At 35.7% G+C, this 27,652-nt stretch overlaps 2 protein-coding genes across 2 annotated transcripts; both read left to right on the forward strand.

Moving 5' to 3' along the window:
• The first annotated feature begins 369 nt into the window (after positions 1–369).
• fam161a (FAM161 centrosomal protein A) lies at positions 370–9,202 on the forward strand. The gene is made up of 7 exons (XM_073842794.1): positions 370–575; positions 1,375–1,637; positions 3,552–4,796; positions 6,360–6,527; positions 6,846–6,945; positions 7,132–7,289; positions 7,422–9,202. Exons 1-7 carry the CDS (start codon positions 423–425, stop codon positions 7,732–7,734), a joined length of 2,400 nt encoding a protein of 799 aa, XP_073698895.1. The 5' UTR covers positions 370–422; the 3' UTR covers positions 7,735–9,202.
• A 404-nt stretch (positions 9,203–9,606) lies between these two features.
• xpo1a (exportin 1 (CRM1 homolog, yeast) a) lies at positions 9,607–26,971 on the forward strand. The gene is made up of 24 exons (XM_073841877.1): positions 9,607–10,188; positions 10,744–10,873; positions 10,963–11,064; positions 11,151–11,223; positions 11,364–11,425; positions 12,680–12,724; positions 12,820–13,001; positions 13,110–13,158; positions 13,749–13,868; positions 14,149–14,277; positions 17,780–17,938; positions 18,017–18,214; positions 18,303–18,441; positions 18,525–18,706; positions 19,830–19,986; positions 20,092–20,390; positions 20,912–21,095; positions 21,175–21,281; positions 21,373–21,567; positions 23,229–23,397; positions 23,605–23,739; positions 24,068–24,227; positions 24,315–24,411; positions 26,108–26,971. Exons 2-24 carry the CDS (start codon positions 10,748–10,750, stop codon positions 26,252–26,254), a joined length of 3,216 nt encoding a protein of 1,071 aa, XP_073697978.1. The 5' UTR covers positions 9,607–10,188; positions 10,744–10,747; the 3' UTR covers positions 26,255–26,971.
• The last annotated feature ends 681 nt before the right edge of the window (positions 26,972–27,652 follow it).

Below are 27,652 nucleotides of genomic sequence, written 5' to 3' on the forward strand. Positions count from 1 at the left end.
CTAATTATGGTTTGGTTATTAAACAATTTGTATTTTTTTTCTACAACCATACGTACAGAATTGACATTGTCTAGTCATTTTGTTTAGTACCGATAAAGTTGTGAAGACTTAGGTCAGAATTACCATATTTTGGTGAGACGATCGCATGTTTAATCTATTTAAAACTAGCTAGATGCATATAATTCTTAAATGACTTATAAACACTTTGTAATCAGGTTATAATTAAAACATCCTTCGCTCTTTGTCTTCAAGCCTCAGAAATAAACTGTGGGTGGTTTTACAGATGCGCGCTCCCGCAGCCGAGAGTCAATGCTGCGTCCCGACGCTACGCGGTCGTCAAGGAGACGCGCGCCCTGCGCACCCGTTACAGTCAGTCAGTCATTAATTCATTCAAGTCTAGCAGTCTGGAAAGAGAGACCGATATGAAGAAATCTCACCGTACTAATGTCCTGGTAACGTCCTGTTTGAAGACACCGGTGGACCCGCACACTAAAGTCCCGTTAGCTCAGTATGAGAGGGAGCGATCACTGCCGCGCGCGCCCGCGCTCACGGACAACAGGCACTATGAAAAAGAGGTGACTAAGCTGCTTTTTTATTGAATAAACCATCAAAATAACGTCCTTCTTAAGATTATTGATAGTTAAGCATTTTTATATACCATATAAAGATACTTTAGATGTATTACACTAAAACAACACGTTGTTTTCAGTCACAATATAAGTTATTTGGGCTTATATATTATTTTGAAAGATACAGTGTTGGAAGTAATAGACTAGAGGTGGTTAAGAAAATGATTAACCTTCCAACTATGGTCTGACGTGATGAAAACGTAGTTCAAAAAGGAAGTTGTCCTCATTTTAAAGTATTTTCAATAGGCTTCTGTGGTTGTGGTTATGATTGCATTCACTTAAGTATGCTAAATATAGCTACATTCACCTCAAAGGTTAAAATTATTCATACATTTGCAAAACTTGTGATGCATATCTTCTTTTAGCTACATAAACGTGTGTAAGATAATGTTGGTTTTATGTCGAAGAACCGTGAGACAATCTTCTGTATGAATGAAGAACACAATCTGCCATCTGGCCCTAAAGCTGACAGACCTGCAGATTAACAGCTTACACACAGAGAGACTCATCTTGTGTGACACACACAACTATTGACCGCACACAACTGTTTTCCAGACAGGAATTTCACAAAAAAAAAAAATTGTGGCATATGAAAACACTAGGCTTTCAAACACATAAACACAGTTTTTTGGTCAGTCAAATCATCCAAATCTCATATAAACTGTGCTGATTAAGTATCTTAACTTTTGATATGCATGGACTTTAGTGAAAAGTATCATTGATCTTATTGTGTGTATCTTCATAGATGGAGTATGACTCTGGATCTGAGCTGGCGACTGATGACCCTCCTGCTAAAGACAGCAATGCACTGCTGATCAAAGACTACGGCTTGACGGGCGATCACATCGATCTCAGGCAGTTCTACTTCTCAAACCAAGAGTACTACTGTAAACTAGAGCAGCTGAAGAAGGCTCATCTCCAAACGATGGCCGAACTTGAACTCATGTATCGCAAGAAACTGGACCTCAAGGGGCTGAGCGCTGCGGACAACACTGATCGGACTAACCGGTGAGTTTATACATAAATATTTCTTATAAAAATCCACTGTCAAAAGATTTTACCTTTAGGGGAACAACAGATTGTGTCTTGGGCAGCACTCTTAAAGTAACACCTTTGTAGCTTCTTTATCCCTAAAGTGTGCATATTAGTACTTTACAGTATTAATATGTACCCTTAAGGTAATAACATGTACTTTTGTGGTTCTATTATGAACCCTTTAGGGGCAAAGAAGCTACAAAGGTGTCCCTTTACAGGTACTGCCACAGTGACAAGGTGTTGAACCCTTAAAAGGACAATTTAAGCACAAGTTTTCTGAGAGTGCATACAAACAAACACTTTTAATGTATTTATAAACTGAAATTATCTTGATTTTAAAGACCTTTGAAAGTTCTTTTTTTTTACCAAGGCTACAATTTTAAAATAAAAAAATACAGCAAAAATGGTAATATTGTGAAATATTTTAGCTTTCTATTGGAATATACACTACCAATCAAAAGTTTTTGAACAGTATGATTTGTAATGTTTTTTAAAGAAGTCTCTTCTGCTTAGCAAGCCTGCATTATTTGATCCAAAGTACAGCAAAAACAGTAAAATAATGAAATATTTTTACTATTTAAAATAGCTGTTTTCTATTTGAATATATTTTAAAATGTAATTTATTCCTGCGATCAAAGCTACATTTTCAGCATCATTACTCCAGTCTTCAGTGTCACATGATCCTTCAGAAATCATTCTAATATGCTGATTTGCTTCTCAAGAAACACTTATTATTATTATTATTATCAATATTTAAAACAGCTGAGTACATTTTTGTTAGGATTCTTTGATGAACAGAAAGTTCCAAAGATCAGCATTTATCTAAAATTTAAAGCTTTTGTAACATTATACACTATACCATTCAAAAGCTTGGAGTCAGTATTTTTCTTTTCTTTTTGGAAAAGAAATTATAGAAATTAATACTTTTATCAGCAAGGATGCTTTAAATTGATCAAAAGTGATAATAAAGGCATTTATAATGTTACAAAAGATTTCTATTTAAAATACATGCTGATCTTCTGAGCTTTCTATTCATCAAAGAAACCTGAAAAAAATTATACTCAGCTGTTTTTAACATAATTATAATAATAAATGTTCTTTAAGCAGCAAATCAGAGTATTAGAATGATTTCTGAAGGATCATGTGACACTGCAGACTAAAGTAATGATGTTAGCAATTTAGCTTTGAAATCACAGGAATACATTACGTTTTAAAATATATTCAAATAGAAAACAGTTGTTTTAATAGTACAACTATTTCAAAATGTTACTGTTTTTGCTGTACTTTGGATCAAATAAATGCAGGCTTGGTGAGCAGAAGACACTTTTTGAAAAAACAATACAAATCTCACTGTTCAAAAACTTTTGACTGCAAGTGTATTTTAAAAAGTAATTTATTTCTGTGATGCAAAGCTGAATTTTCAGCCTAATGTCTCCAGTCTTCAGTGTCACATGATCGTTCAAAAATCATTCCAATATGCTGATTTGCTGCTTAAGAATTTTTTGTGTGTGTGTGTGTGTGTGTGTGTGTGTACCTGGTATTCATCACGTTATGGGGACCAAATGTCCCCACAAGGATAGGAATACCAGTAGATTTTGACCTTGTGGGGACATTTCTCAGGTCCCCATGAGGAAACAGGCTTATAAATCATGCACAATGAGTTTTTTTGAGGAAGTAAAAGTGTGCACAGTCTCCTGTGAGGGCTAGGTTTAGGTGTAGGGTAGGTGTAGGGCGATAGAAAGTACGGTTTGTACAGTATAAAAACCATTACGCCTATGGAATGTCCCCATAAAACATGTAAACCCAACGTGTGTGTGTGTGTGTGTGTGTGTGTGTGTGTGTGTGTGTGTGTGTGTGTGTGTGTGTGTGTGTGTGTGTGTTAAATAGTTCCCCAGGGATAACCAGCAATCTGAAAAAATCCCAATCTGCTCTGGAGCTGCGGCGAACTTCAGACCTTTCTGACCTGTCTGTTGGAGAGTGCATTGCTGACAATAGCAACACAGAGAAAGGCCTTCTTATCTCACCCAAAGAGCACATCAAGAACATGTGGCAGGACTTCAGTGTGAGTAAGCTTTCTCCACCTCAATGGCACCCACATTCATCCTCACTGCAGAGCTTGCCTGCTGACTGCCAGGCTGCCAGCAAACCCAAAGATAGGATCAGGGGTAAACGGCTGAAAAGACGCAAGCAGAACATAGAAGATGATTGGCATCCGAGAGTAACAGTCCCCAAGCCTTTCCAGATGACAGTCCGTGAGGCGGAACGGCGCAAGAAGGGCATAAAATCACGTTCGGAGATCGAACAAGAGAACGCAGATCTCCGACGCCAGGTAGAGGAGCTTACCGAGTGCCAGAGGAAGTTCCGCGCCAGTCCGGCTCCTGCACACATACGCCTCCCGCTATACGAGGAGCTGCAAGAACGCGACGAAGAGCGCAGACGGCTTCATCGAGAGATAGAGCAGCAGCGTCTCCACACCTCTCAAAGACCCTTCAGCTTCCTGGAGCGTGAACGTTTGAAGAAAGAGCAAAAGGAGGCCAAGCACCGTGAGCAAATGCTCAAGCATAACAGTGAGGAAGAAGAAAGGAGAAAATGCCCGTTCAAGGCCAAACCCGTCCCACGGGCGGTCAAGGAGGCTGCGCTGGGGGAGCAGCAGAAGGAGGAAGAGCTTTACAGGGCTATCAAGATGCAGATGCGGGCGAGAGAGTTGCTTCACAGCGCGTCCATGCCTCCTAGCATGCTTGCACGGCAGCTCAGCGAGAAACAGGTAGAGAAAGCCATCCAGGATGAGGAACATACACACCAACCCAAAATCAACACAGAAGTTCCAGACTTTGACGGCAGCTACAGGAGGTTTCGGAAGCAGCTGGCGAAGAGCAGAGAAGTGCGGCCTTTGACGGCGTGTGAACCATTCCAACTGCGCACGGCTAACATCGCCTCGCACAAAGAACGCATCATGGCGGATATTGAGGCAGGGGTAAAGAGCCCAAAACCGTTACGCTGGCCGTTTATGACCCCACCTGCTCTCTCGCCCAGAACGCCCTCGTCATCTCTGTGCTCCTCTCTGTCTGGAAGCCAGGAATGCTTGTCTGCTAAGATCACTGATGCAGCCAAGAAACGCCAAGAAGCTGTGAGGTAAACCCGGTTAAACCCTCGCCCTGATAGAATCTCCTAAGTGACGTGAAGTCCTGTGTCCTCAGCTTTTTGGAATTCCAAAGCAGGAATGTGACTTTCCCTGCCACTGTGTCTTCCTAGTAAAAGTCTTTACTGGGAATGTTGTGAATGATCCTCAGTTCTCTTGCTGCCTTCAAGTCTTCCTAGGAGGTTCATCGGTTCAGAAATGATTTCATGATATTTCGGTCAAAATGAAATGGAAGTGCTGTGTAAATTCATGTTTAATTTTCCTTTTCACTTCCTGACAAAGGATATTTTTAGCTTTGTTACAAAAGCTGACTTAAAAACTCTTATAAAAGGGGGTTTTCGCAACCATTTTTGTTTCCCTAAAGAACCTCTTGGTTCACTTTTTAGTAAACAGTTCTTAAAATAACTATTTTTTGAAGAACCCTTTTGGGTTATGGAAAGGAACTTAGATTCTTTATGGAATCTTTGATGCTATTAAAAGAATCTTAAAGGGATAGTTCATCCCTAAAATGAAAATTCTGTCATTAATTACTCACCCTCATGTCCTTTCAAACCCATAAGACAAATTAAGATATTTTTGATGAAATCCCAGAGCTCTCTGACCCTCCATAGACTGTAAGGGAACTACGAGGGAACTACAGGTATCAAGAACATCGACAAAATAATCCATGTGACATCAGTGGTTCAAACTTAATTTTATGAAGCTATGAGAATATGTCTTTGTGCAAAAAAACTAAAATAACTTTATTCAACAATTCTCATCCACATCACCGTAAAGCCATTTTTTAAATCAAAGCATGTCATTTTGTCGATGTTCTTGGTACCTTTCTGGAACTTGAACGTGGTAGTCCCTTGCTGTCTATGGAGGGACAGAAAGCTCTCATATTTAGTCAAAAATATCTTAATTTGTGTTCCAAAGATGAATGAAGGGCTTACGGTTTGGAACGTCATGAGCGTGAGTATAATTACTGACAGAATTTTCTTTTTTTGAGTGAACTGTCCCTTTAATTTTTTAGAATATAGCTTACTACTTGTACTATAGTTTAGTTCTGGAAGTAAAAATGCCATTCATTTTTTCTATAGGGCAAAGTGTGTAGTCCTGGTCCTCGAGAGCCTGGTTCCTGCAGAGTTTAACTCTATCTCGGCCCAACAAAATAACAAATTGGTATTTGATGATCTTTAAATGATGTAGTTTTGTTGTGCAAACCGGTCACTGCATAATCCAAATAAATACATAGTATTTCCTAGCAAGCTTCATCAAAACGTCTACATTATGTCCACAAACTAAACTAGTGAACGATTGCAATAAAAAAAGCGTAATTATAACCTATAATCAATTCACTCTGCAAAATCTCAAAAAAAAATAAAAAACTACTAGAAATTCTGATATTATGGTGTCACTAATATATTGAAAAATGTGATCATTGTGACTTGACTTGAAGGCAGCATCTGTCCATTGTGCTGAACTCTGTCCCTGGCTTACCGTAGCATTGTCCCATTAGTGGAGTCCCTCCTCCATAAAGCTCAGTTCTGACAGCTCTTTACCCCCATGAGTAGAAAAGTTCTTGAGCAGAGAAAGCGGGCAGAAGAAGAAGAGGAGAAATGGAAAGAGAAGCAAAAACAGAGAGAGAAGAGACTCCAAAAAGTTATCACAAAGCGAGCCCAGGCGAACGACCCGCATGTGGCCCTGGTCCAGACATGCCAGTCCAAACTAAAAGAGTTCAGGTAAAGCTTCTGCTCTCGAATTTCTCAAAATAAAGGTTCTTTATTGGAATTAATGGTATATAAATGTGACCCCGGACCACAAAACCAGTCATAAGTAGCATGGGTATATTTTTGGCAATAGCCAACAATATGGGTCAAAATTATTGATTTTTCTTTTATGCCAGAAATCATTAGGATATTAAGTAAAAATCATGTTCCATGAAGATATTTTGTTTATTTATTACCGTGAATGAAACTTTTTTTGACCATTACTGGTTTTGTGGTCCAGGGTCACATATGTTTTTATAAATGCTCATATACATGTTTACATGGGAACAGGAAACAGGATATTCAGAGACGAAGAGAGTATGAGGAGGAAATGAGAGAAATCCAGAAAAGAGTGAAGGGAAGGCCTCTATTACTGGAGCAGGTAGCACAGGTGAGTTATTTTATTTTATTTTGGCTTTTTTTCTTTACTTTAAATGGCAATTTGGCATTATTTAAATACTTAAAATGGTATTTTACTCAAGCAAAGGTCACAATTAGGACAAAATAGAGGACATGCATGTTGAAGATTTCTACTACAAATGGTCATGGTGATATTGCAAGGCTCTCTCTTTCTCAGATGAATGCTAAGAAAGCAGCAGAAAAGCTCTACTCTGCTACTTTGCATGGATGTGGCCTGAGTGAATCGTTTGTCAGCAGTAAAGCTCCTAAAGGCTTGAAACACAGGCAGACTCCGAGCCCCGCCCACTCTGGCAGCCAAACTCCACCCACATACAGGTACAAGAGTCAACAGGCCTCTTTTCTGATACATTTAAAGACATTTTAAAAGTGTATTAAAAGAAACAGTTCCCCTCAAAATGAAATACTGCTAATTTTGCTCATTTAAAACCATATTTCTCTCAAAAACAGATATGAAGATAATGAGGAACTTCCAGACTTGCAGGATTCTCTTTTGGATGAGTATGCAGATGATTATGAGGAGTATGACCATGACATGGAGGCAAATGAGGATGAAAAACACAATGAATGTCATGACACTGATGAAGACAAGGGCAACGATGAAGAACATTCATATCATGATGAGCTGGATTTTGATGATGATGAAGATCAGGAGTGTTTTAAAGACGATGACATCAGCAGTAAGCACAGCCAGAGCAGCAGGGGTAGTGAAAGTAAAAACAGTCACCATAGCGACAGGAGCAGAACAGGTAGTGTTAATTAGATAAGTGACAAAGAAAATCAGAAAAGTGATGAGAAAGAGGACTGATAATTTCTCAAGATGTATGAACCCGGACCACAAAACCATTCGTAAGTAGTGAGGGTATATTTGTAGCAATAGCCAACAATACATTGGATGGATCAAAATTATTGATTTTTCTTTTATGCCAAAAACCATTAGGATATTATGTAAATTTCCTATCATAAATATATCAAAATGTAATTTTTGATTAGTAAAATGCATTGCTAAGAACTTCATTTGGACAACTTTAAAGGCGATTTTCTCAATATTTAGATTTTTTTGCACCCTCAGATTCCAGATTTCCAAATAGTTGTATCTCAGCCAAATATTGTCCTATCCTAACAAACCACACATTAATGACAAGCTTATTTTTATGTATAAATCTAATTTTCTAAAATATCAACCCTTATGACTGGTTTTGTGGTCCAGGGTCACATATATCATTAGCTTTATTCTGCATTTGTTTTTAAACCAAGCAAACCTCAGTAGCAAATTGTTGTTTGAAGAAAGAATAAGAAAACTCACACTGTTTGAAACAACATGAGGGTAAATAAATGATTTAATTTTATGTTTTTGAGTGCATCCCTTTAAGAACATGTGCAGGTCACATTTCACCTTAAAATAAAATAAGATAAAGTAATACATAAATAAATAATAATAGAGAGTACTGAGGATCATTTTTACACATTTAGGGGAGGAGAATAAAATGAAAAGTAAAAATACTTAATGTATAAGTATATTATATCCTTACAGTAATGGAAATTTTACAGGGAAATGCCTCATGCAACTACATTAATAAGCATAATTTTCTTTATGCAAAGTATAATTTTCTACTTTTTATTTTATTTTATTTTATTTGGGGTAGAATGTGACCTGGACATGTTTACATGACATTCACTCAAAATGCAGTAATGAATGTAGTATATATGTGTCCCTGGACCACAAAATAGTTAATTAATTAATTAGCACGGGTATATTTGTAGTAATAGCCAAAAATGCATTGTATGGGTCAAAATGATAGATTTTCATGCCAAAAATCATTAGGATATTAAGTAAAGATCATGTTCCATGAAGAAATTTTATACATTTCCTATCGTAAATATATCAAAACTTAATTTTTAATTAGTAATATGCATTGCTAAGAACTTCATTTGAACAACTTTAAAGGCACCCTCAGATTCCACATTTTCAAATAGTTGTATCTCAGCCAAATATTATCCTATCCTAACAAAAAAAAAAAAAAAAAAAATGACACTTATGACTGGTTTTGTGGTTCAGAGTCAAATATGTGGAGATAAATGCCTGTCTCCTATCATATAGTTTTATCAAAGGGCCAAAAACACAATATTATTTAATGTGTTACAAATTAAACGCCAGGTGTTTGCATGTGTGATATTATAAATGAGATAAAAATTAACTTAATATGTGTAAATAAACTTTATTATGACAATTTCATTGTTTATTAGTTCTCTTCATACTTCGTGAATATAAATACGAGCATATAAAACATTTTAAACATGAGCCACAGCCTAAAAATACACATCATGGTCAGTTACTGTTTGTACATCACAGTCAACATCTCAGTAATTTTCCATGCTCCACGCGGTCCGGCCCACCTCACGCTCACGCTGTGATGCAAAACCCGCCTCATACATGAAACCAAGGGCAAAAGACGCGCTGGGAGGGGTCAATCCTGACGGACGGCACCTCTAGCCAATCACATGCGCGCACGGCTTCCGCGCTGCCTTCTCCGGCCAATCAGCTGCAGCGGAGGGCGTGTACGCAGTCCGAATTTTACGCGGCGCTACGGCCTGAAAACTAAACCGAGATGGAATATGCCAGTCTGAACCGGTTTCAACCGGTCTTGCGTGTGATGCATGAGACTAGAGAGGAGCTGGGTCACAGTCTCTCGCAGATATTTGCTTTCAAAACAACGGTTTTTCTGCAATAGACAAAAAAATAAACTAACGATTGCTTTGATGCTGGTGTTATAAAACGGAATGAGAAGTTAAAGCGAGCTGTGAACCGTCTTACAGAGAGACAGATGAACTAACACGAGCTGCTGACTGAAAGAGGACCCGGACTCAATTACTGAAGACAATAATTAAAAATAACACCGAAATTGTGTGTTTCGATGCTTTTCATGTATCGTTTGCTGTGCACTATAGTTTGCTTGGCTAACTTACATAGTGAGATAACCAGCTAGTTAGCGCTTAAAGTGAACTCGCTGGATGCTTCGAGTTCATTTGAAATCGGTTTAACGTTATACCCGCTATCCTGTAAAATGAGATATATCATATAGGCTATTTTTTACCTTACGTCTTGATCTTGTTTTGACGCGACGCACGTTTTCAGGACACTTAACCTAGTTGTAGATTCCTAAACCACGTTAGCATTGTTGTTTTTTTCAGCGAAAGGGAGTTTTGGTTAAAACAGGTAAGTTAAAGATTGTTTTTGAGGTGTTTGGTAAAATGCTAACCTGTTATAAATATTATTTACTATGCTGAGTGAGTTGAATGAAGTGCTAGTTTGCTGACACACTGACCAGAAACGAAAACGCGTTTTGTTCCTCATCGCTTCCTGTAACTACAATTCATGTGGGCTCCTTTCTGAAAAGTTTGATTAGTGTAACGTTATATTAAGATCTGTTGTCACAAATGCTTGTTTACTTTTTGTGTTTATCTAGCTGTGGAAGGAGCACACGTTTAATGTGTCAAACTGCCATGTTAGCATTTTTTAAAGAATCGTTTAACTTCTAATATTCGCTGTTGTAACGGTGATCTCAGCAAAACTGCACTCAGAGTCATTATAGGTTGTATTTCAGTGCACCTGCATGCTTAAGTAATGTGTTCTGTGGACTAAAGTGCACCCACGTGGTATGAGCCATTGGTTTGGTGTCTGAGAGATAGTGAAAGTGTTGGGATGAATGGTCAATGAAGTCTACTATTTGTTTTTTGATAACTAAAAGATGTCATCCGTTTTGTTTTCCAGCTCTATGCCGGCAGACATGACCATGTTGGCGGATCACACAGCACGGCAGTTGCTGGACTTCAGTCAAAAGCTAGACATCACCCTGCTGGACAATGTCGTCAACTCCATGTACTATGATGTGGGATCTCAGGTATGAGTTTGTTTGCAAAATCCAAGGCCGTTCTGGTGTTTTGCCTACATTTAAATCACATACAGTGCTTTCCATTGTGATTATTTCAGCAAAGACTGGCACAAGAAGTTCTCACCAACTTGAAGGACCACCCGGATGCCTGGACCAGAGTGGACACCATATTGGAGTTCTCCCAGAACATGAAGACAAAAGTATGTCAACTTTATTTTCATCGTTTTGCTAGATGATAATTCTGGTACATTAAACTCATGATTACTCTTTGCTGTTTGTATTGCAGTACTATGCTCTTCAGATACTAGAGTCAGTGATCAAAACGCGCTGGAAGATTCTTCCACGAAACCAGTGTGAAGGTGAGAGACTGTATGACTTAAGTCTGAACATTTACGCACACTGACCTTGGTCTCTATGGAGAATCTATTACACACCTCCACCTTCTATAACACTGCTGTCATGTGGAAACAAAATGACTCTTAGGAATCTCTGTTCACAGGAATTAAGAAATATGTTGTCGGACTGATTATCAAGACTTCCTCTGATGCCAACAGTGTAGAGGTAATAAAAATGCTTCATATGTTTAGTGTTACTTTTACTGTTTGTATTTGAGTTTTTTTTTATTTTCAGTTTAATTTTAAAGTTTTGTTGTCTTTTTAGCTTGTTGCATTGGTTTAATTTTTGTTTTAGTTATTGAAGAAATATGTAAAGTTTAAATGAAAATGAGATTGTGGGGGGATAAATATTTTAATTGGCTTTATTTTTTTTAAAAATGATTTATTAAATTTTTCAAATTATTAAAAATATTTTCATTACTTGAAGTAAAAATAAACAACTGAAAAAAAAATCGTTAAAATTTGAGTTTTTTTTGCATTATTAATAATTTTTTTTGCTAATTTCATCATTATTAAAATAACTAAAAAAGTAGTTCTTATTTAAGTTTTACTTAATAAAGTAGTACTTCAACTTTAAGTGAATGAAAATGATAATTTTTGCCTTGACATCTAACTTCTGTTCACCAAGCCTGGATTTATTTGATCCAAAATACAGCAAAAGCAGTAATATTGTGCTATATATAGATATTATGTATATCTATTTTTATTATTGAAAATAGCTGTTTTCTATTTTAATATATTTTAAAATGTAATTTATTCCTGTGATCAAAACTGAATTTTCATCATTACGCCAGTCTTCAGTGTCACATGATCCTTCAGAAGTCATTCTGATATGCTGACTTGGTGCTTAAGAAACTTTTTTTAAATAATAATTATCCATAACTAAAACTGAGTACTTTTTTTTTTTTTTTTTTTTTTTTTTTTTTTTTCTTTGTGGCCTAAATTCTTTGATGAATAGAAGGGTCCAAAGGTCAGCATTTATCTAAAATAAAAAGCTTTTGTAACAATATACACTATGGTACAAATGTCTTTTTCAGATAAATGCTGTTCTTATGAACTTTCGATTCATTAAAGAAACCTTAAAGTTTTCAACATAATACTACTAATAAATGTTTTTGGAGCAGCTAATCAGAATATTAGAATGATTTCTGAAGGATCATGTGACTGGAGTAATGATGCTAAAAATTCAGCTTTGAAATCACAGGAATAAATTACATTTTAAAATGTGTTCAAATAGAATCAGTTATTTTAAATAGTAAAAAATATTTAAAAATTTTGCTGTAATTTGGAGACTTTAAACCATTAAAAAATTAAATCTTACTGTTCAAAAACTTCTGACTGGTATTGTGTATATATTAAAAACAGTTTTTAGTTTTAGTTAACTAATTACCCAGATTGACTTGTTTTTGTGCTTATACAGAAGGAAGGGGTTTACATAGCAAAGCTCAACATGATCCTGGTGCAGGTGAGTTTCATTTCAGGAATATGTGTAGTAAAGATTTTGTAAGAGCGAATGACTCATTGCTTTATCGCTCATGTTGTGTTCCTGTTTGTGTGTAGATTCTGAAGCAGGAGTGGCCGAAGCACTGGCCCACATTCATCAGTGACATTGTGGGAGCGAGTCGCACCAGTGAGAGCCTGTGTCAGAACAACATGATCATCCTAAAGCTCCTCAGTGAGGAGGTGTTTGACTTTTCCAGCGGGCAGATGACTCAGGTCAAAGCCAAACACCTAAAGGACAGGTACACATGACCTGCAGTGCATGTGACAGTTACAGATTGTGCAGGGTGTGGCTGGAAAAGTAATTGCAGTGATATTTACTCAAACACTTTCCCTTTTTCTTTTTGCAGTATGTGCAACGAATTTTCCCAAATATTCCAGCTGTGCCAGTTTGTCATGGTATGTTACAAGCATGTTATTAAAGAGATGCTGTATTTATAGTGTTTTTCTAATTAAAGGAGTAGCTCATTCATTCAAAAATGAAAATATGCTGCTCAGCCTCAGGCCATTCAAAATGTAGATGTGTTGGTTTCTTCATTAGAACAGGTTTGGAGAAATGTGGCATTGCATTACTCGCTCACCAATTGATCCTCTGCAGTGAATGGGTGCTGTCAGATTTAGAGCTCATAAAAACTTCACAAAAATCCACATGTGACCCAAACTAGTCCACTCACGTCCAAAGAATGAACTTGATTATTGAAAACATGCTGCTTTTCACTCCACATGACATTCATTGATGGACTGGAGTGGTGTGGATTGTTGTAATGTTTTTATCAGCTGTTTGGACTCTCATTCTGATGCCACCCATTCACTACAAAGGAAGTGATGTAATTCTCCGTTTCTCCAAATATATTCTCATGAATTACCAAACTCATCTACATCTTTGATGGCCTGAGTGGGAGTAAATTTCAGCTAATTTTCCCTTTTGAGAGAACTATTTCTTTATGTACAGTACAGTTGAGTTTATTTACCCCACCTTATTTGATCAGGAAAATTCCCAGAATGCCCCTCTGGTCCACGCCACCTTGGAGACCCTCCTTCGATTCCTGAACTGGATTCCGCTGGGCTACATTTTTGAGACCAAACTTATCAGCACGCTGGTGTACAAGGTAACACAACTCGAGGTCTCTAATTGTAGCTCGTTTGATTTAATGAAATGCCGTTGCAGCAGACCGCTGTCACTCCTCTCACAAAGGCGCACTGTCATTGGTTCAGCTTGCCAGTGCGTAAGAAAGAGAGGAAAATCATTGGAGCACTGGCTGTTCATATTGGCTCTCTGCTCAAAGCTTTGTGTCCGAGCTGGTGCTCCTACATTCATAGCTTTTCACTTAGTGAAAATCACTGAGTGTTCCTGAAAGTTTCTGATTTATTTTTTGATTTCTTTCACAGTTTCTGAATGTTCCGATGTTCCGGAACGTCACTCTAAAATGTCTGACGGAGATCGCAGGTGTCAGTGTCAGTCAGTACGAGGAGCAGTTTGTGAACTTGTTCAGTCTCACCATGATACAGCTCAAACAGGTACATGTGTGCACACACACTATAATGTTTTTGTTTGTTTGTTTTTAATAAATAAATACATATTTAACACGGATGCATTAAATTGATCAAGTGTGGTCATAAAGACTCTTATAATGTTACAAAAAATCTGTTTCAAATAAATGCTGTTCTTTTGAACTTTCTATATATCAAAGAATGCACTTTTGTTGATCTTCAATTCAACTTATTAGAATGATTTCTGTAGGATCATGTGACACTGAAGACTAGATTAATGATGCTAAAAATTCAGCTTTGTATCACAGGAATAAGTTTTAAAACTTTCAAATGTATTCAAATACCAAAAGGATCTAAAATGGTCAGTTATTTCTGTTATTTGCTTTAGTGTCAGTAAAAAATATCAGTTTACATTTCCATATTTTGACATTAATTGTAATAATCCAGTGAGTGATTTTGCTTGCAATTCTGCGACAAGACGTCATACCCAATGAAATAGACTGTATTTCCTAATACAGTGTAATTTCTCATTTGTATTCCTTACCACTAGATGGCATACATGTAGTACTTCCATTCTAGACCAAAATTACGTCTTGTTCCTATTCAAAGTGTTGGAGGAAATCATAGAGAAAGTGAGCGATCTTCATTGATGCGGAAGCAGTACAGTTCATAGCGTAAATAGAGTAAATTGTCAGATTTGTGAGGAGAAAAGCACCAAATGGCTGATTAAAAAGTTGTACCGTGAGGATGTGTTGCAAATGTTATTTTCCGATTCTGACTCTAAAGGGGAATATTTGTCTTTTGGAAATGACGATCAGCCATCTAATAGACGCGCATCTCGCGGTACATCTTTGCGGAGCTGTTGTGCTGCTGTGTAAGACGAGATTGTTCATGAAGCACAAACAAATAAAGCACAAACAAATGTTGCAAATGTTATTTGCCGATTCTCACTCTGAAGGGGAATGTTTGCCTTTTGGAAGTGATGATCGGCCGTCTAATGGACGCGCGTCTCCCGGTACATCTTTGCATAACAGTGGTGCCGCCGCGCAAGACGAGAAAGTGTTCACAAAGCACAAACCAGCGATCATTTCGTCCCTTTGCCCAAAAGGAATGGGGGTGGCAGGGGTGAATGTGCTCATAGTGTACACAGGGGTATAGTAATATTCTAATAATTTAGTAATTTCTTCTGTTTTATTGTTGGTTTCCTCTATTCTCATCCATTTGATCATTTTACTACTATATAGTAGTGTAAAAAGTAATATTTTTGTTTTATTGTTGGTGTTCTCTTTTTTTGATCATTTGGAATGAGGATAAAAAGAAGAAAAAACATGCAAATAAGTTAAAACATCCATTTATTATCTTTTATTTCCTGAATATTACTTATGAAATGATAAAACAGTTGGCTACTGTTCACATGCATTTTATTACTACATCGAATAGTAATATAGTAATAATTTAGTACTTTTTCCTTTTTTATTGTTGGTTTCCTCTTTCTGATCATTTGAAATAAGGATAAAAGACAAAAAAAATGAGCAAACAACTTCAAACATCCATTCAATATTTATTATTTCCTGAATATTATCAACTGATCAAACAGTTGGCTACTGTTCACATGCATTTTACTATATAGAATAGTAATAATTTAGTACTTTTTCCTGTTATATTGTTGGTATCCTCTTTTCTGATAATTTGGAATGAGGATAAAAGGCAAAAAATGTGCAAATAAGTTCAAACATCCATTCAATATCTATTATTTCCTGAGTATTACTGATGAACTAATCAAACATTAGGCTACTGTTCACATGCGTTTTACTATATAGTATAGTAATATAGTAGTAATTGAGTAATTTTTCCTGTTTTATTGTTGGTTTTCTCTTTTCTGATCATTTGGAATGAGGATAAAAAGACAAAAAAAACTAAAAAAAAACATCTATTCAATATCTACTATTTCCTGAATATTATTAATTTCAATCCCGCCCCCATGATGACGTCATAATATGCAAATTAGATGGGAATATTTACACCCCACATCAACTTTTGGTGATGCCCAACATTTTTCTAATTTACAGTCTTTAAGCCCTTTCAAGCCACAAGCTTTTGAAAACTTGATGTCAAAATCCAGGATTTTTCCAAAAAAAAACCTGGCGCCTAAAGGGTTAAAGGATAACTATTGCCAAAATGCAACCTGGGCTGTTTTTTTTTTTTTTACTGTAAACGAGACAAACATATATCTAAAAACATAATTACGACAAACGAGCCGTTTTTGAGATTGACCGTGATTTCGTTTTGTGGTCAAGGACCGTGAATGGGAGTACTAGGTGCATAACTTTGAGTGCATCAAAACCGATAATTTTTCAACACTAAGAAGGCTCGACACACCATGAAACATTGCTCGAAGTATCGCCTGGGTCTCTACACATGAACTCCAGCATCGATTATCAAAAAATATCGATTTTGATTTGATGTAATTCACAGATTGATTCCTCTTTAAAACTTCTCTTAACATACATACAAAGTTATGATTAAATACCCGTTTTGGTATTCTGGTAAACACAGTCGGTTATGTCTTCAGTGAACCGAAACAGCTGAGAAAGAGATCAGTATTGATCAGTATCAGCATGCCAGTATTAGGTACGTGCATTTGGCCTTAAAGAGACAGCATCAAATAAATACCTGCAGTGAGAAGCACTAGTTATTTTACAATTAAATATTAAATTTCTGCACTTGAATGCTAGTGTTATTGATTTCATTAGTAACTGTGTTGTATTCATCTACACTTGTCATTTGTGTAATTGTTCTTGTTTTGTTACTGACTTTATTAGTTGAGCTAGTAGTTTTTGCTGTGGATTAGAAGTACTTAAAGCATTCAGTAATTAATATACAACTAACTTTTTTTTGTTTCGTTTGTTTTTTGCTGATCTGAAAAATGATCCGATCCGTGACTCCAAATCCGTGATATGATCAGAACCGTGAGTTTTGTGATCCGTTGCACCACTAATAACTTTGATTCACTGTCGCGTAGTATGATAAACACGGAACCAGTTTGGTAATTGCTTCTGGCTGGTCCAAAATTGTGTGACACAGACTTAAGAGCGGACCGTTTTAGCCTCTAAGAGTTTGAAGTTTCAGAATTTTTTTTTCTGTTCAGACTTGATATTTGAAATTTTGAAATCTGCAAATAAACGCTGACATTTTAAGCTGTCTCCTGATCCATTTCTAATTATGTTCAGCAGAGTAATATATGTTGATTGTTGCCTCATTGTAAGACCGCATGGAAAAAAAATGCATTATAATAACACGCATTCAAACACAGGGGTGTTAGTTATTGGTTGCGTATGGCATTAAAAATGTTAGAAATGGCATTAAAAAGGGCATTAAAAGGCATTTAAATAAGATTTGAAAATCCTGCAGAAACCCTGCTTAATTATTACAGTTAATGGCAAAATAAATGTTGGAGATGTAAACTGATATTTAGTGTTCATTTTTAAACAATACACCAAATGCATCACTAATTTTTCCTGTTCGACAGATGCTGCCTCTGAGCACAAATATCCGTCTGGCGTATTCAAATGGAAGAGATGATGAGCAAAACTTCATCCAGAACCTCAGTCTGTTTCTCTGCACCTTCCTCAAAGAGCATGGACAGCTGATAGAGAAGAGACTCAACCTCAGAGAGACGCTTATGGAGGTATACACTTTGTTAAACGTAGTGAAAAAGATGTTAAAGTGACACAGACTCTTAACTTTTTAACTCCCATGTGCTCAGGCCCTGCATTACATGCTGTTGGTGTCTGAGGTGGAGGAGACGGAGATCTTTAAGATCTGTCTGGAGTACTGGAACCATCTGGCCGCTGAGCTCTACAGAGAGAGTCCCTTCTCTACTTCCACCTCTCCGCTGCTGTCGACCAGCCAACACTTCGACGTGCCGCCCCGCAGACACCTCTACTTGCCTGTGCTTTCCAAGGTCAGTTAGTCAAGGTGTATAGCAGCTCCACTTCAAAAAGTTGATAGCTAGCTAGAGAAAATCTGACTGTGTTTTTGACCCTTCTCAGGTGCGTCTTCTGATGGTGAGTCGCATGGCCAAACCGGAGGAGGTTCTGGTGGTGGAGAACGATCAGGGCGAGGTGGTGAGAGAGTTCATGAAGGACACCGACTCCATCAACCTCTACAAGAACATGAGAGAGACTCTGGGTAACTATTATGGGCTGTTTTCTAACTGAGCAGAGGAAAAGTAAATGGAGAAAGCTTTATAATGATCTCTTTGTTCTGTCCAGTCTATTTGACTCATTTGGACTATGCCGATACGGAGCGGATCATGACAGAGAAGCTTCATAATCAAGTGAACGGTACCGAGTGGTCCTGGAGGAACCTGAACACGCTGTGCTGGGCCATCGGCTCCATCAGTGGTGCCATGCATGAGGAGGATGAAAAGAGATTCCTCGTCACAGTCATTAAGGTGTTTATGTGAAAATTCAGCTTTGCATCATAGGAATAAATTGCATGTTAAAATATATTAACATAGAAAACAACTATCTTAAATTGTAATTATATTTCATAATTTTGCTGTTTTTACTGTATTTTTAATTTAAAAAAAATGCAGCCTTGATGAGCAGAAGAAAACATTTAAAAGCCTTAACACCAGTGTTAATTTAGTTGAAGACGACAACAAAAAATAGTCAGTCACAGAAAAAAATGTTTGTTAATGAATAAGACGAGACGTTGTATCTGATGATAAACGAGACGGCACTAGAATGTTATTTGAGGACTACTGGACGTTCAAAATACATCCTATAGGTTAAGTTAACTGTCTTGTCTTTCAAAATGTGCAACCCTGTCATTGGATCATAAGAGGCGTTTGCATATCTAGTCTTAGTATGAAAGCCGCAGTGGACGGATAAGCTACCAAAACGCAGGCTAGCAATTTGAAGCAATGGCCTCAGCACCCGAAGGGATAGGGATAGGGTGACCAGACATCTCGTTTTTTCCAGAAGTCACAATTCGTTGTCGGGTTAACTAATTAAACACAATCAGTTCTCAGTGCTCAAATACACACACAGTAGTCCAAATGTCTATCGGTTGAGTATCTCATGTAAATACAGTCAGTTATGGCTTAAGTGAATGTAAACGGGTGAAAACTGAATGTGTGTCGGTATTACATGTATGCCTTCCGTCTTAAAGGGACAGCATTCCTAATTAAATACCTGTATATTTTTAATGTTAACCAACAGAAGATGGTAAACAAATGTATACATAGTAAGTAAACTTACTGTATCTGAAAAATGAGTTTAATTTGTATCTCTGCCCAGAAATGAAAATTGTCTTTTATTTCAGTTTTTCCAAATTCAGTCCTTAATTCAAATTTCTCGTAAGCTTCATTGACTTACTCTAAAGAAAGAATTAATGACTATTTTTGTTTGAAGACTATGAAATGGCTACCACTTAAAAGTTGACAAAAATGCAGTGACTTTTCATAGACTAAAACTATGAAAGACTCAAATGACTAAAATGTGATTTAAGACTAAATCAAAAATGCCTGTCAAAATTAACTGCTTAACACCAAATTTCTGTTTCTGTCTCAGGACCTGCTGGGTCTGTGTGAACAGAAAAGAGGGAAAGACAACAAGGCCATCATCGCCTCTAACATCATGTACATCGTCGGCCAGTACCCACGATTCCTCAGGGCTCACTGGAAGTTCCTCAAGACTGTCGTCAACAAGCTCTTTGAGTTCATGCACGGTGAGGATTGGATTGTGTTAGAGCTTTTTGTCTGGGCATGCATGCAGATTTTACCATAATAGTGTATAATGTATATTAATTGTTAAATCTCTCTTGCTCTTTCAGAGACACATGATGGTGTGCAAGACATGGCCTGTGACACCTTCATCAAGATCGCTCAGAAGTGCAGAAGGCATTTTGTGCAGGTTCAGGTTGGGGAGGTGATGCCCTTCATCGATGAGATCCTCAACAACATCAACACCATCATCTGTGACCTGCAACCGCAGCAAGTGCACACATTCTACGAGGCTGTGGGATACATGATCGGTGCACAGACAGATCAGGCTGTCCAGGAGCGCCTGATCGAGAAATACATGCTTCTTCCCAACCAGGTGTGGGACAGCATCATCCAGCAGGCCACCAAGGTAAGAAGCAGTGTTATTTTAGTAATACTGAGATACTGTTGCAGTTTTAGTTATGGTTTAAACTAGTTTATTCACTTTGTGTTTTTGTCTTTTTATTCCTAATTTTTTGGTAAATTTATTTATTTCAGTTTATTTATGTGGATTTCAAGTTTTAGTTAACCATCATAACTTATCTATATACTTCATTTTTTTTTTTTGGTTTGTTTTAATAATTTTATTATTATGTAATTATTATTGTTAGTTTTAGTACATCAAGTTAAACAAAATGTGAAATCTGTCCTTTTTTTGTGTAATGTTTGTTTTTGTTTTTAATGGTTTTAATTAAGTGTTTATTTTAATAATAACTCTGGTGGTAACACATAATTAATTTTAATTTTTAATTTTAATACTCAGAACTTTCCAAATGAAAACCAAAAGGGCTTGTATAATAAAAACTGGATTTTTCTTGCTCTTAAGTTCTAACTACCAAGTTGAAACAGCAGCACCTAAACTCAAAGCGCATGTCGTCTCTCTTTATTCAGAACGTGGACATCCTGAAAGACCCAGAGACGGTGCGTCAACTAGGCAGCATCCTGAAGACCAATGTAAGAGCGTGTAAAGCCGTGGGTCACCCCTTCGTCCTGCAGCTAGGCCGCATTTACCTGGACATGCTCAACGTCTACAAGTGCCTGAGCGAGAACATCTCTTCTGCCATCCAGAGCAACGGTAAGCCACGCACACCGACATGGAGCACATGAGCCACATACTAACGGCTCACGGTTAACTCTTTGATCTTTCTCTGCAGGTGAGATGGTGACCAAGCAGCCTCTGATACGAAGCATGCGGACGGTGAAGAGAGAGACGTTGAAGCTCATCTCCGGATGGGTCAGCCGCTCCAACGACCCACAGATGGTTAGTTCTGATTATCCTGAATCAGTCTACACTTGTCAAATCAACAACCTGAGTTTGACAGCAGTACAAAGCATTTTTGTTGTCTTTTCAGGTCGGAGAGAACTTTGTTCCACCTTTGCTGGAGGCGGTTCTTATTGACTATCAAAGGAACGTTCCAGCAGCTCGAGAACCAGAGGTGCTCAGCACTATGGCAACCATCGTCAACAAGCTTGGCGCTCACATAACAGGGGAGATCCCCAAGATATTCGATGCTGTGTTTGAATGCACCCTCGAAATGATCAACAAGGTTAGTCCATCCTGTCTGTCAGTGCAACCGTTTCATTTTATATATGTTGATAAACTTCAAGTCAAGTGCATGTATAAACTGTTTTTCACAATGTAGGGCTGAGCGATTAATCAAGATCGAACCAAAATCATGATATGTCTTAGTGTGCTTATCAAGTTGCAAACGCTGATTTAATGTAACCATATATGCTGTGTGTTGTGCAGCACTTTTCATTTCTTATATATGAGCAGCTCTGTTCACAGTAAATGCTTAAAAAAGTTGCTTAAAATGTGCATTAGGGAACACAAAGTGCTCAAATCCTCTTCTCACAATTGTAATGAGCATTGTCTCAAAAGAGAAGCTTAAGGTTTGCCTCAAAATAAAAAAGCTGAATTGTTTAGTGTTTGAAAATGAAGAGGTCTGTAAATGAGTACTGTAATTTAACAGTTGCACTAGAAAGTAATATATTATTATATTTTTAATTATTTTTATTTTACAATGAAACATTACAATAGTACAATTTCTAGTTAATAGTAATAACTATTATTAGTTGTAGTATTTTGCTTATTTTACAGTGATATTTTAAGTATTACAATAGTAACATTTATATAGTAACACTTATTTTATTATTTGTTTTTCGTAATAGACTTAGTAATGACTAAGATTATTAGTAGTGTTATTGTTCTCTTTTGCAGTGAAATGGTATTACAATAGTAACTACTTATTATAATGTTTGTGTAGTAATAAACTGAGTAATGACTTAAGTATTGTTGTTAGTAGTAGTAGTATTGTTCTTAAGTAGTCTTATTTTACAGTGAAATGGTATTACAATATCATTACTAATTTTAATATTTTTTTTGTCATTAACTTAACAATACTACTACTAATACGTCATTACTAAGTACTCTTAACTTACAGTGTAATAGTGCAATAGTAACATTTATTTTTTTATTTAGTAATAAACTTAATGTAGGAGTATTGCTCTTAAGTACTCTTATTTTACAGTGAAATAGTATTACAATAGTAACATTATTTTAATGTTGTTATTCAGTAATAAACTTAGTAATAAGTATTAGTAGTAGTATTAAGTACTTTTATTTTACAGTGAAATAGTACTGCAATGGTAACATTACTTAATATTTTTAGTAATAAACTTGGTGATAATTATTAATAGTAGTAGTAGCGTTGTTCTTAAGAACTCTTATTTTACAGTGAAATAGTATTACAATAGTAACCTTATTTATTTTAATGTTTTTATTTAGTAATAAACGTAGTAATTACCTAAGAATTATTAGTAGTAGTAGTGTTTCCTTAGTACGCCTTAAGTATGTTACTGTAAAAGTAACTAAGTACTAAGTAATTACTGAATAAAAATAGTAGTAGTGTTTAAGTACTCTTATTTTACAGTAACATTACTTCATTTAATATTTATATTTATTAATAAACAGTAATTAGTTGAGTAGTATTAGTGGTGTTGTTCTTAAGTACAGTGAAATAGTATTAATAGTGACATTACTTATTGTAATATTTTTTTTATTTCGTTTTTATTATTAGTAATGGTAGTCTATTGTTCTTAAGTATTGTTTTACAGTGAAGTAGTATTATAATGGTTATATTTGACCTTTTTTAGTAGTTTAATTACTGTTATAATAAACTTAGTAACTTTTTTCTGTCTCTGACAGAACTTTGAGGAGTTCCCCGAGCACAGGACGCATTTCTTCTACCTGCTGCAAGCCGTCAACTCCCAGTGTTTCCCAGCATTCCTGTCCATCCCACCAGCACAGTTCAAACTGGTTCTGGACTCCATCATCTGGGCCTTCAAACACACCATGAGGAACGTGGCTGACACAGGTGAGCGGAGAGAACTGTGCTTAAACACAAATACTCCACACTACTCAAAAAGGCTCTAGTACCATTGAATTTTACAAAATGCAATTCTTAATGGCCAAACATGCATGACCTGTTTTTGTGTTATTCCACGGTATGCTTTTGATACGAATTTCCCTGAGTCACATACACAAATGGAAATGCTGACTGCGTTTGTTTGTTCATCTCCAGGGCTTCAGATCCTGTTCACGATGCTGCAGAACATCGCACAGGAAGAGGGAGCAGCTCAGAGCTTCTATCAGACCTACTTCTGCGACATCCTGCAGCACATTTTCTCGGTTGTCACGGATACGTCTCATACTGCTGGTCAGTTGCTAGGCAGAGAGAGAGTGACATGTTTACAGTGTAACTAATGGAGCTGTTATTTTGAACAAAACAGCTCCACATCAGTCACACAGCGAATCATTTTTCACCTGAAATAAAAAGGGGGGAAAAGCAAAATGGGATTGTTTTGAGCTTTGATTATGGCATACATTATTATTCTCATTTAAATTGTGTAATTTTTTACTGATTTAATTTATACTGAATTAAACATGCTAAAACATTTTAGTGCCGTATGATATTGCAAATGACAGACTCTGAAGTTAATTCAGAATGTGTATCTGATGGATGCTATGTTGTTTGTGATGGACAGGTCTGACGATGCATGCCTCCATCCTCGCCTACATGTTCAACCTGGTGGAAGAAGGTAAAATCAGCATCACTTTGAACGCAGGCACCTCGGCCAACAATCAGTCTTACGTGCAGGAGTACGTGGCCAATCTGCTGAAGACTGCCTTCCCACATCTGCAAGAGTAAGAAGCCCAGAACATAAGGATTGTTTTCAGTGTGTGTCATGTGTTCATGTTAATGGTGGATTTATTTTATTTATTTATTTTCAGTGCCCAGGTGAAGGTGTTTGTCACAGGTCTGTTCAGCTTGAATCAGGACATTCCTGCTTTTAAAGAGCACCTCAGGGACTTCCTGGTCCAGATCAAGGTATGTTACTTCCTTCCTGCTAGATTTTTACTTCCTTTTTCTTTAGTCATAGACCAGCGCATAACCAGCCACCCAAATTTCAGTATATGAATTGGTGCACATATGAGTAGACTTAAAAATGAACTTTCTATTTTTCAAAAATATAATTTTATTTTTAAATAAAATTTATTTTACTTTATTTTAATAGTTATTAAATAAAGTAAATATGCATAATATGTATTTTTATATTTATTAATCAGTTGTTACAGTAAAGTTATGCATAATAAAAAAAATGAATTTTTTTTTCTTGGTATTTATTTTATTCATATTAATAACTTATGTTTATTCCTATTATTAATCATAATTAATTAAAATTTATAATAATTAAATGTATTTTTAATGAATAATTAATCTGTAATTTTAATAATAAAATGCTCTTATGCATAATAAAAAATCTGCATAACAATGGTTTTGTTACTTTTAATTTAGTATTTGTTAGTATATAGTATTCATATTAACTATTAATATGTATTCATATTATTAATCAATTAATTATTCTAATTATGCATAATAAAAATATTCATAATGGTTTATTAATTATTAGTATTTATTTTATAATAATAATTAATCATCATAGTAATAATAAAATGGTCTGTTGTGCATAAAAATATGCATAACACTGGTTTTGTTACTTTTATTAGTATTTATTTTATTCATATATTAACTATTGATATTCATATTAATCATAATTAATTTGAATTAATACTTGTAGTAATTTTATTTTAATTAATAATTATTATAGTAATAAATTATCTGTTTAATAGTATTACATATAATATTAAATATAAATATGTTAATTAAATATTTAAATGTTATGCTAGTTCTTGTGGTTATTACCTTGTGGCACAAAGTACTGTTAATAATGAAAATGCTCTATTATGCATAATAAATAACCGTGGTTTTGTTTCCTTTATTAATATTTATTTGATTTCAATGAATAAGCATAGTTGAATTTATTTTAATTTTGAATTTATTTAATTAATAATCAAAATCAAAATGCTTTGTTATGCAGAATAAAAATATTAAAAACAAATTGCATAACAGTTTGTAATAATAATAATAATAATGTATTTAAATTCAGTAATTACATGTTAATATTCATAACGGAAAGGGTTTATTATTATTTCTAAAATAGTATGTCAATACTTATTAAATTAATTATTAATAGTATTAAAATGTTGTTTTATATTAATTAATGCTGTTGTGCATGTTATATTTTAATATTAACGGAAAATACATATTTGTTTGTATAAATCTTAAAATGTTAATAATAATTAATTAAATTATTCTTAGTAGTAATAAAATGCTCTGCTAAAAACAATAATACATTCGTAATACTACTAATAAATTAGTATTGTCCAGTGTGCACAATTGCATTAAACATCAATGTTAATGATAATATAATTAAAATGCTATGTAATGTTAGTCTGGCCTTTTAAAATGGATATGGATCTGTTTTGGATTCTGAATAACATTCCCAGCTCTAGCTATGACTGATTATAAATGGATACATTGTTATAGTTCAACATCATGTAAAGCTGCTTTCAAAAGAAATACAATGTGAAACACACTGTACAAATTAGCGTGACTTAAATTGACGCGACGTTGGAGTTGCTCCAGTGGGCCGTTCATAATCCCTCTGGTTGTTTGTTTGCAGGAGTTTGCTGGCGAGGACTCCGCAGATCTGTTCCTGGAGGAGAGGGAAGCGGCTCTGCGTCAGGCTCAGGAGGAGAAACACAAGCTCCAGATGTCTGTCCCGGGAATCCTCAACCCTCACGAGCTCCCGGAGGAAATGTGTGAATGAGCACCTGTACAGTTTCACGCTCATGAAGGAAGCGTGTGTGTGTGTGTGTGTGTGTGTGTGTGTGGGTGTGCGCGGGTGTGTATAGAGAAGTAGCAGTCAAATGAGGACAAATAGGAAAACGAATCCAGATGTTGGTTGTTTGTCGACCAAATCCATGCCAATATGTAAATTAAAGACATGTCTGTTATTAGTAACCCGACTCCTCCCAAACCCTTTTGGTTTTACATAACAGAGCATTTTATATAAAGGAAACTATCTCTCATATATCAATTTACTGTATATGCCTCAACGTTTCTGTTTCGGTATGTTTGCTTTCCTCTTTCGGAGCACATTACTAATCATTTTAATGTTTTCTCAGCCTCGTCTATTTGTGAATATGTAATATACAGTATGGCAGGCCAGTGAAGACGGACAGATTCTGAGCAGGAAGAGAGATTTGTGTTGTCGAGCCATGCGACCATGTGGCTTGTGAACCGCAGCGAGCGAATGTGACAGTTTAGGGTCCGTCCTGATGCTTTTCCTGCGTTCTTTATTGGGGGTTTGTGTGTGTTTATATATATATTTTTTCATTTGATTGCAGTACGTGAGAAAGACTGAAGTCTTTTTCATGCTACAGACCCACTGTTTTTTTTTTTTTTTTTTTTTTGGCATAGGGACGTCATTAAAATGAAAGGGTTTGTTCATATCATCCTATTTGTAAAGCTGTGTATTAGTACTATGGAGACATAAAGTTGGTTATTTTTACAAAGCATTGTGTGTCTGTTTTTTATTTAGCTTGTAGAACTTATTTTGAATTGAAAACATTCTGTGAACATACTAGCAAACTCTTACATTACTTTGTCAGAATTTGCTACCATAATACTTTATTAGAGTTTCATTAATATTGATTATTTAATAAGCAAATTAGAATTATATTGAGAAACATTTTGTATCAGTGTTGCTTAATATTTTTTAGGATATTGAGTAGAGAGTTCAATTTATTTGAAATAGAAATATTTGTAATATTATAAATGTCTTTACTGTAACCTTTGATCAATTTAATTTGTCTCTTAATTACCCCAAACTACTGGTAATGGGTATTTTACATTACATTACATTTTATTTTAATTTAATGGTCTTCTGCTTACCAAGCCTGCATTTATTTGATCCAAAATACAGAAAAAGCAGTAATAGCGTGAAATTTTTTACTATTTAAAAGAGCTGCTTTCTATTTTAATAGATTTTAAAGTGTAATTTATTCCTGTGATGTAAAGGTGAATTTTCAGCATCATTACTCCAGTCTTCAGTGTCACATGATATTTTAGAAATCATTCTAATATGCTGATTTTCTGTATAAGGAACTTTATTATTATTATCAATATTTACAACAGCAGAGTACATTTTCAGGATTCTTTGATG

This window comes from Garra rufa, chromosome 6, assembly GCF_049309525.1.
Source record: "Garra rufa chromosome 6, GarRuf1.0, whole genome shotgun sequence".
Lineage (NCBI taxonomy): Eukaryota > Metazoa > Chordata > Actinopteri > Cypriniformes > Cyprinidae > Garra > Garra rufa.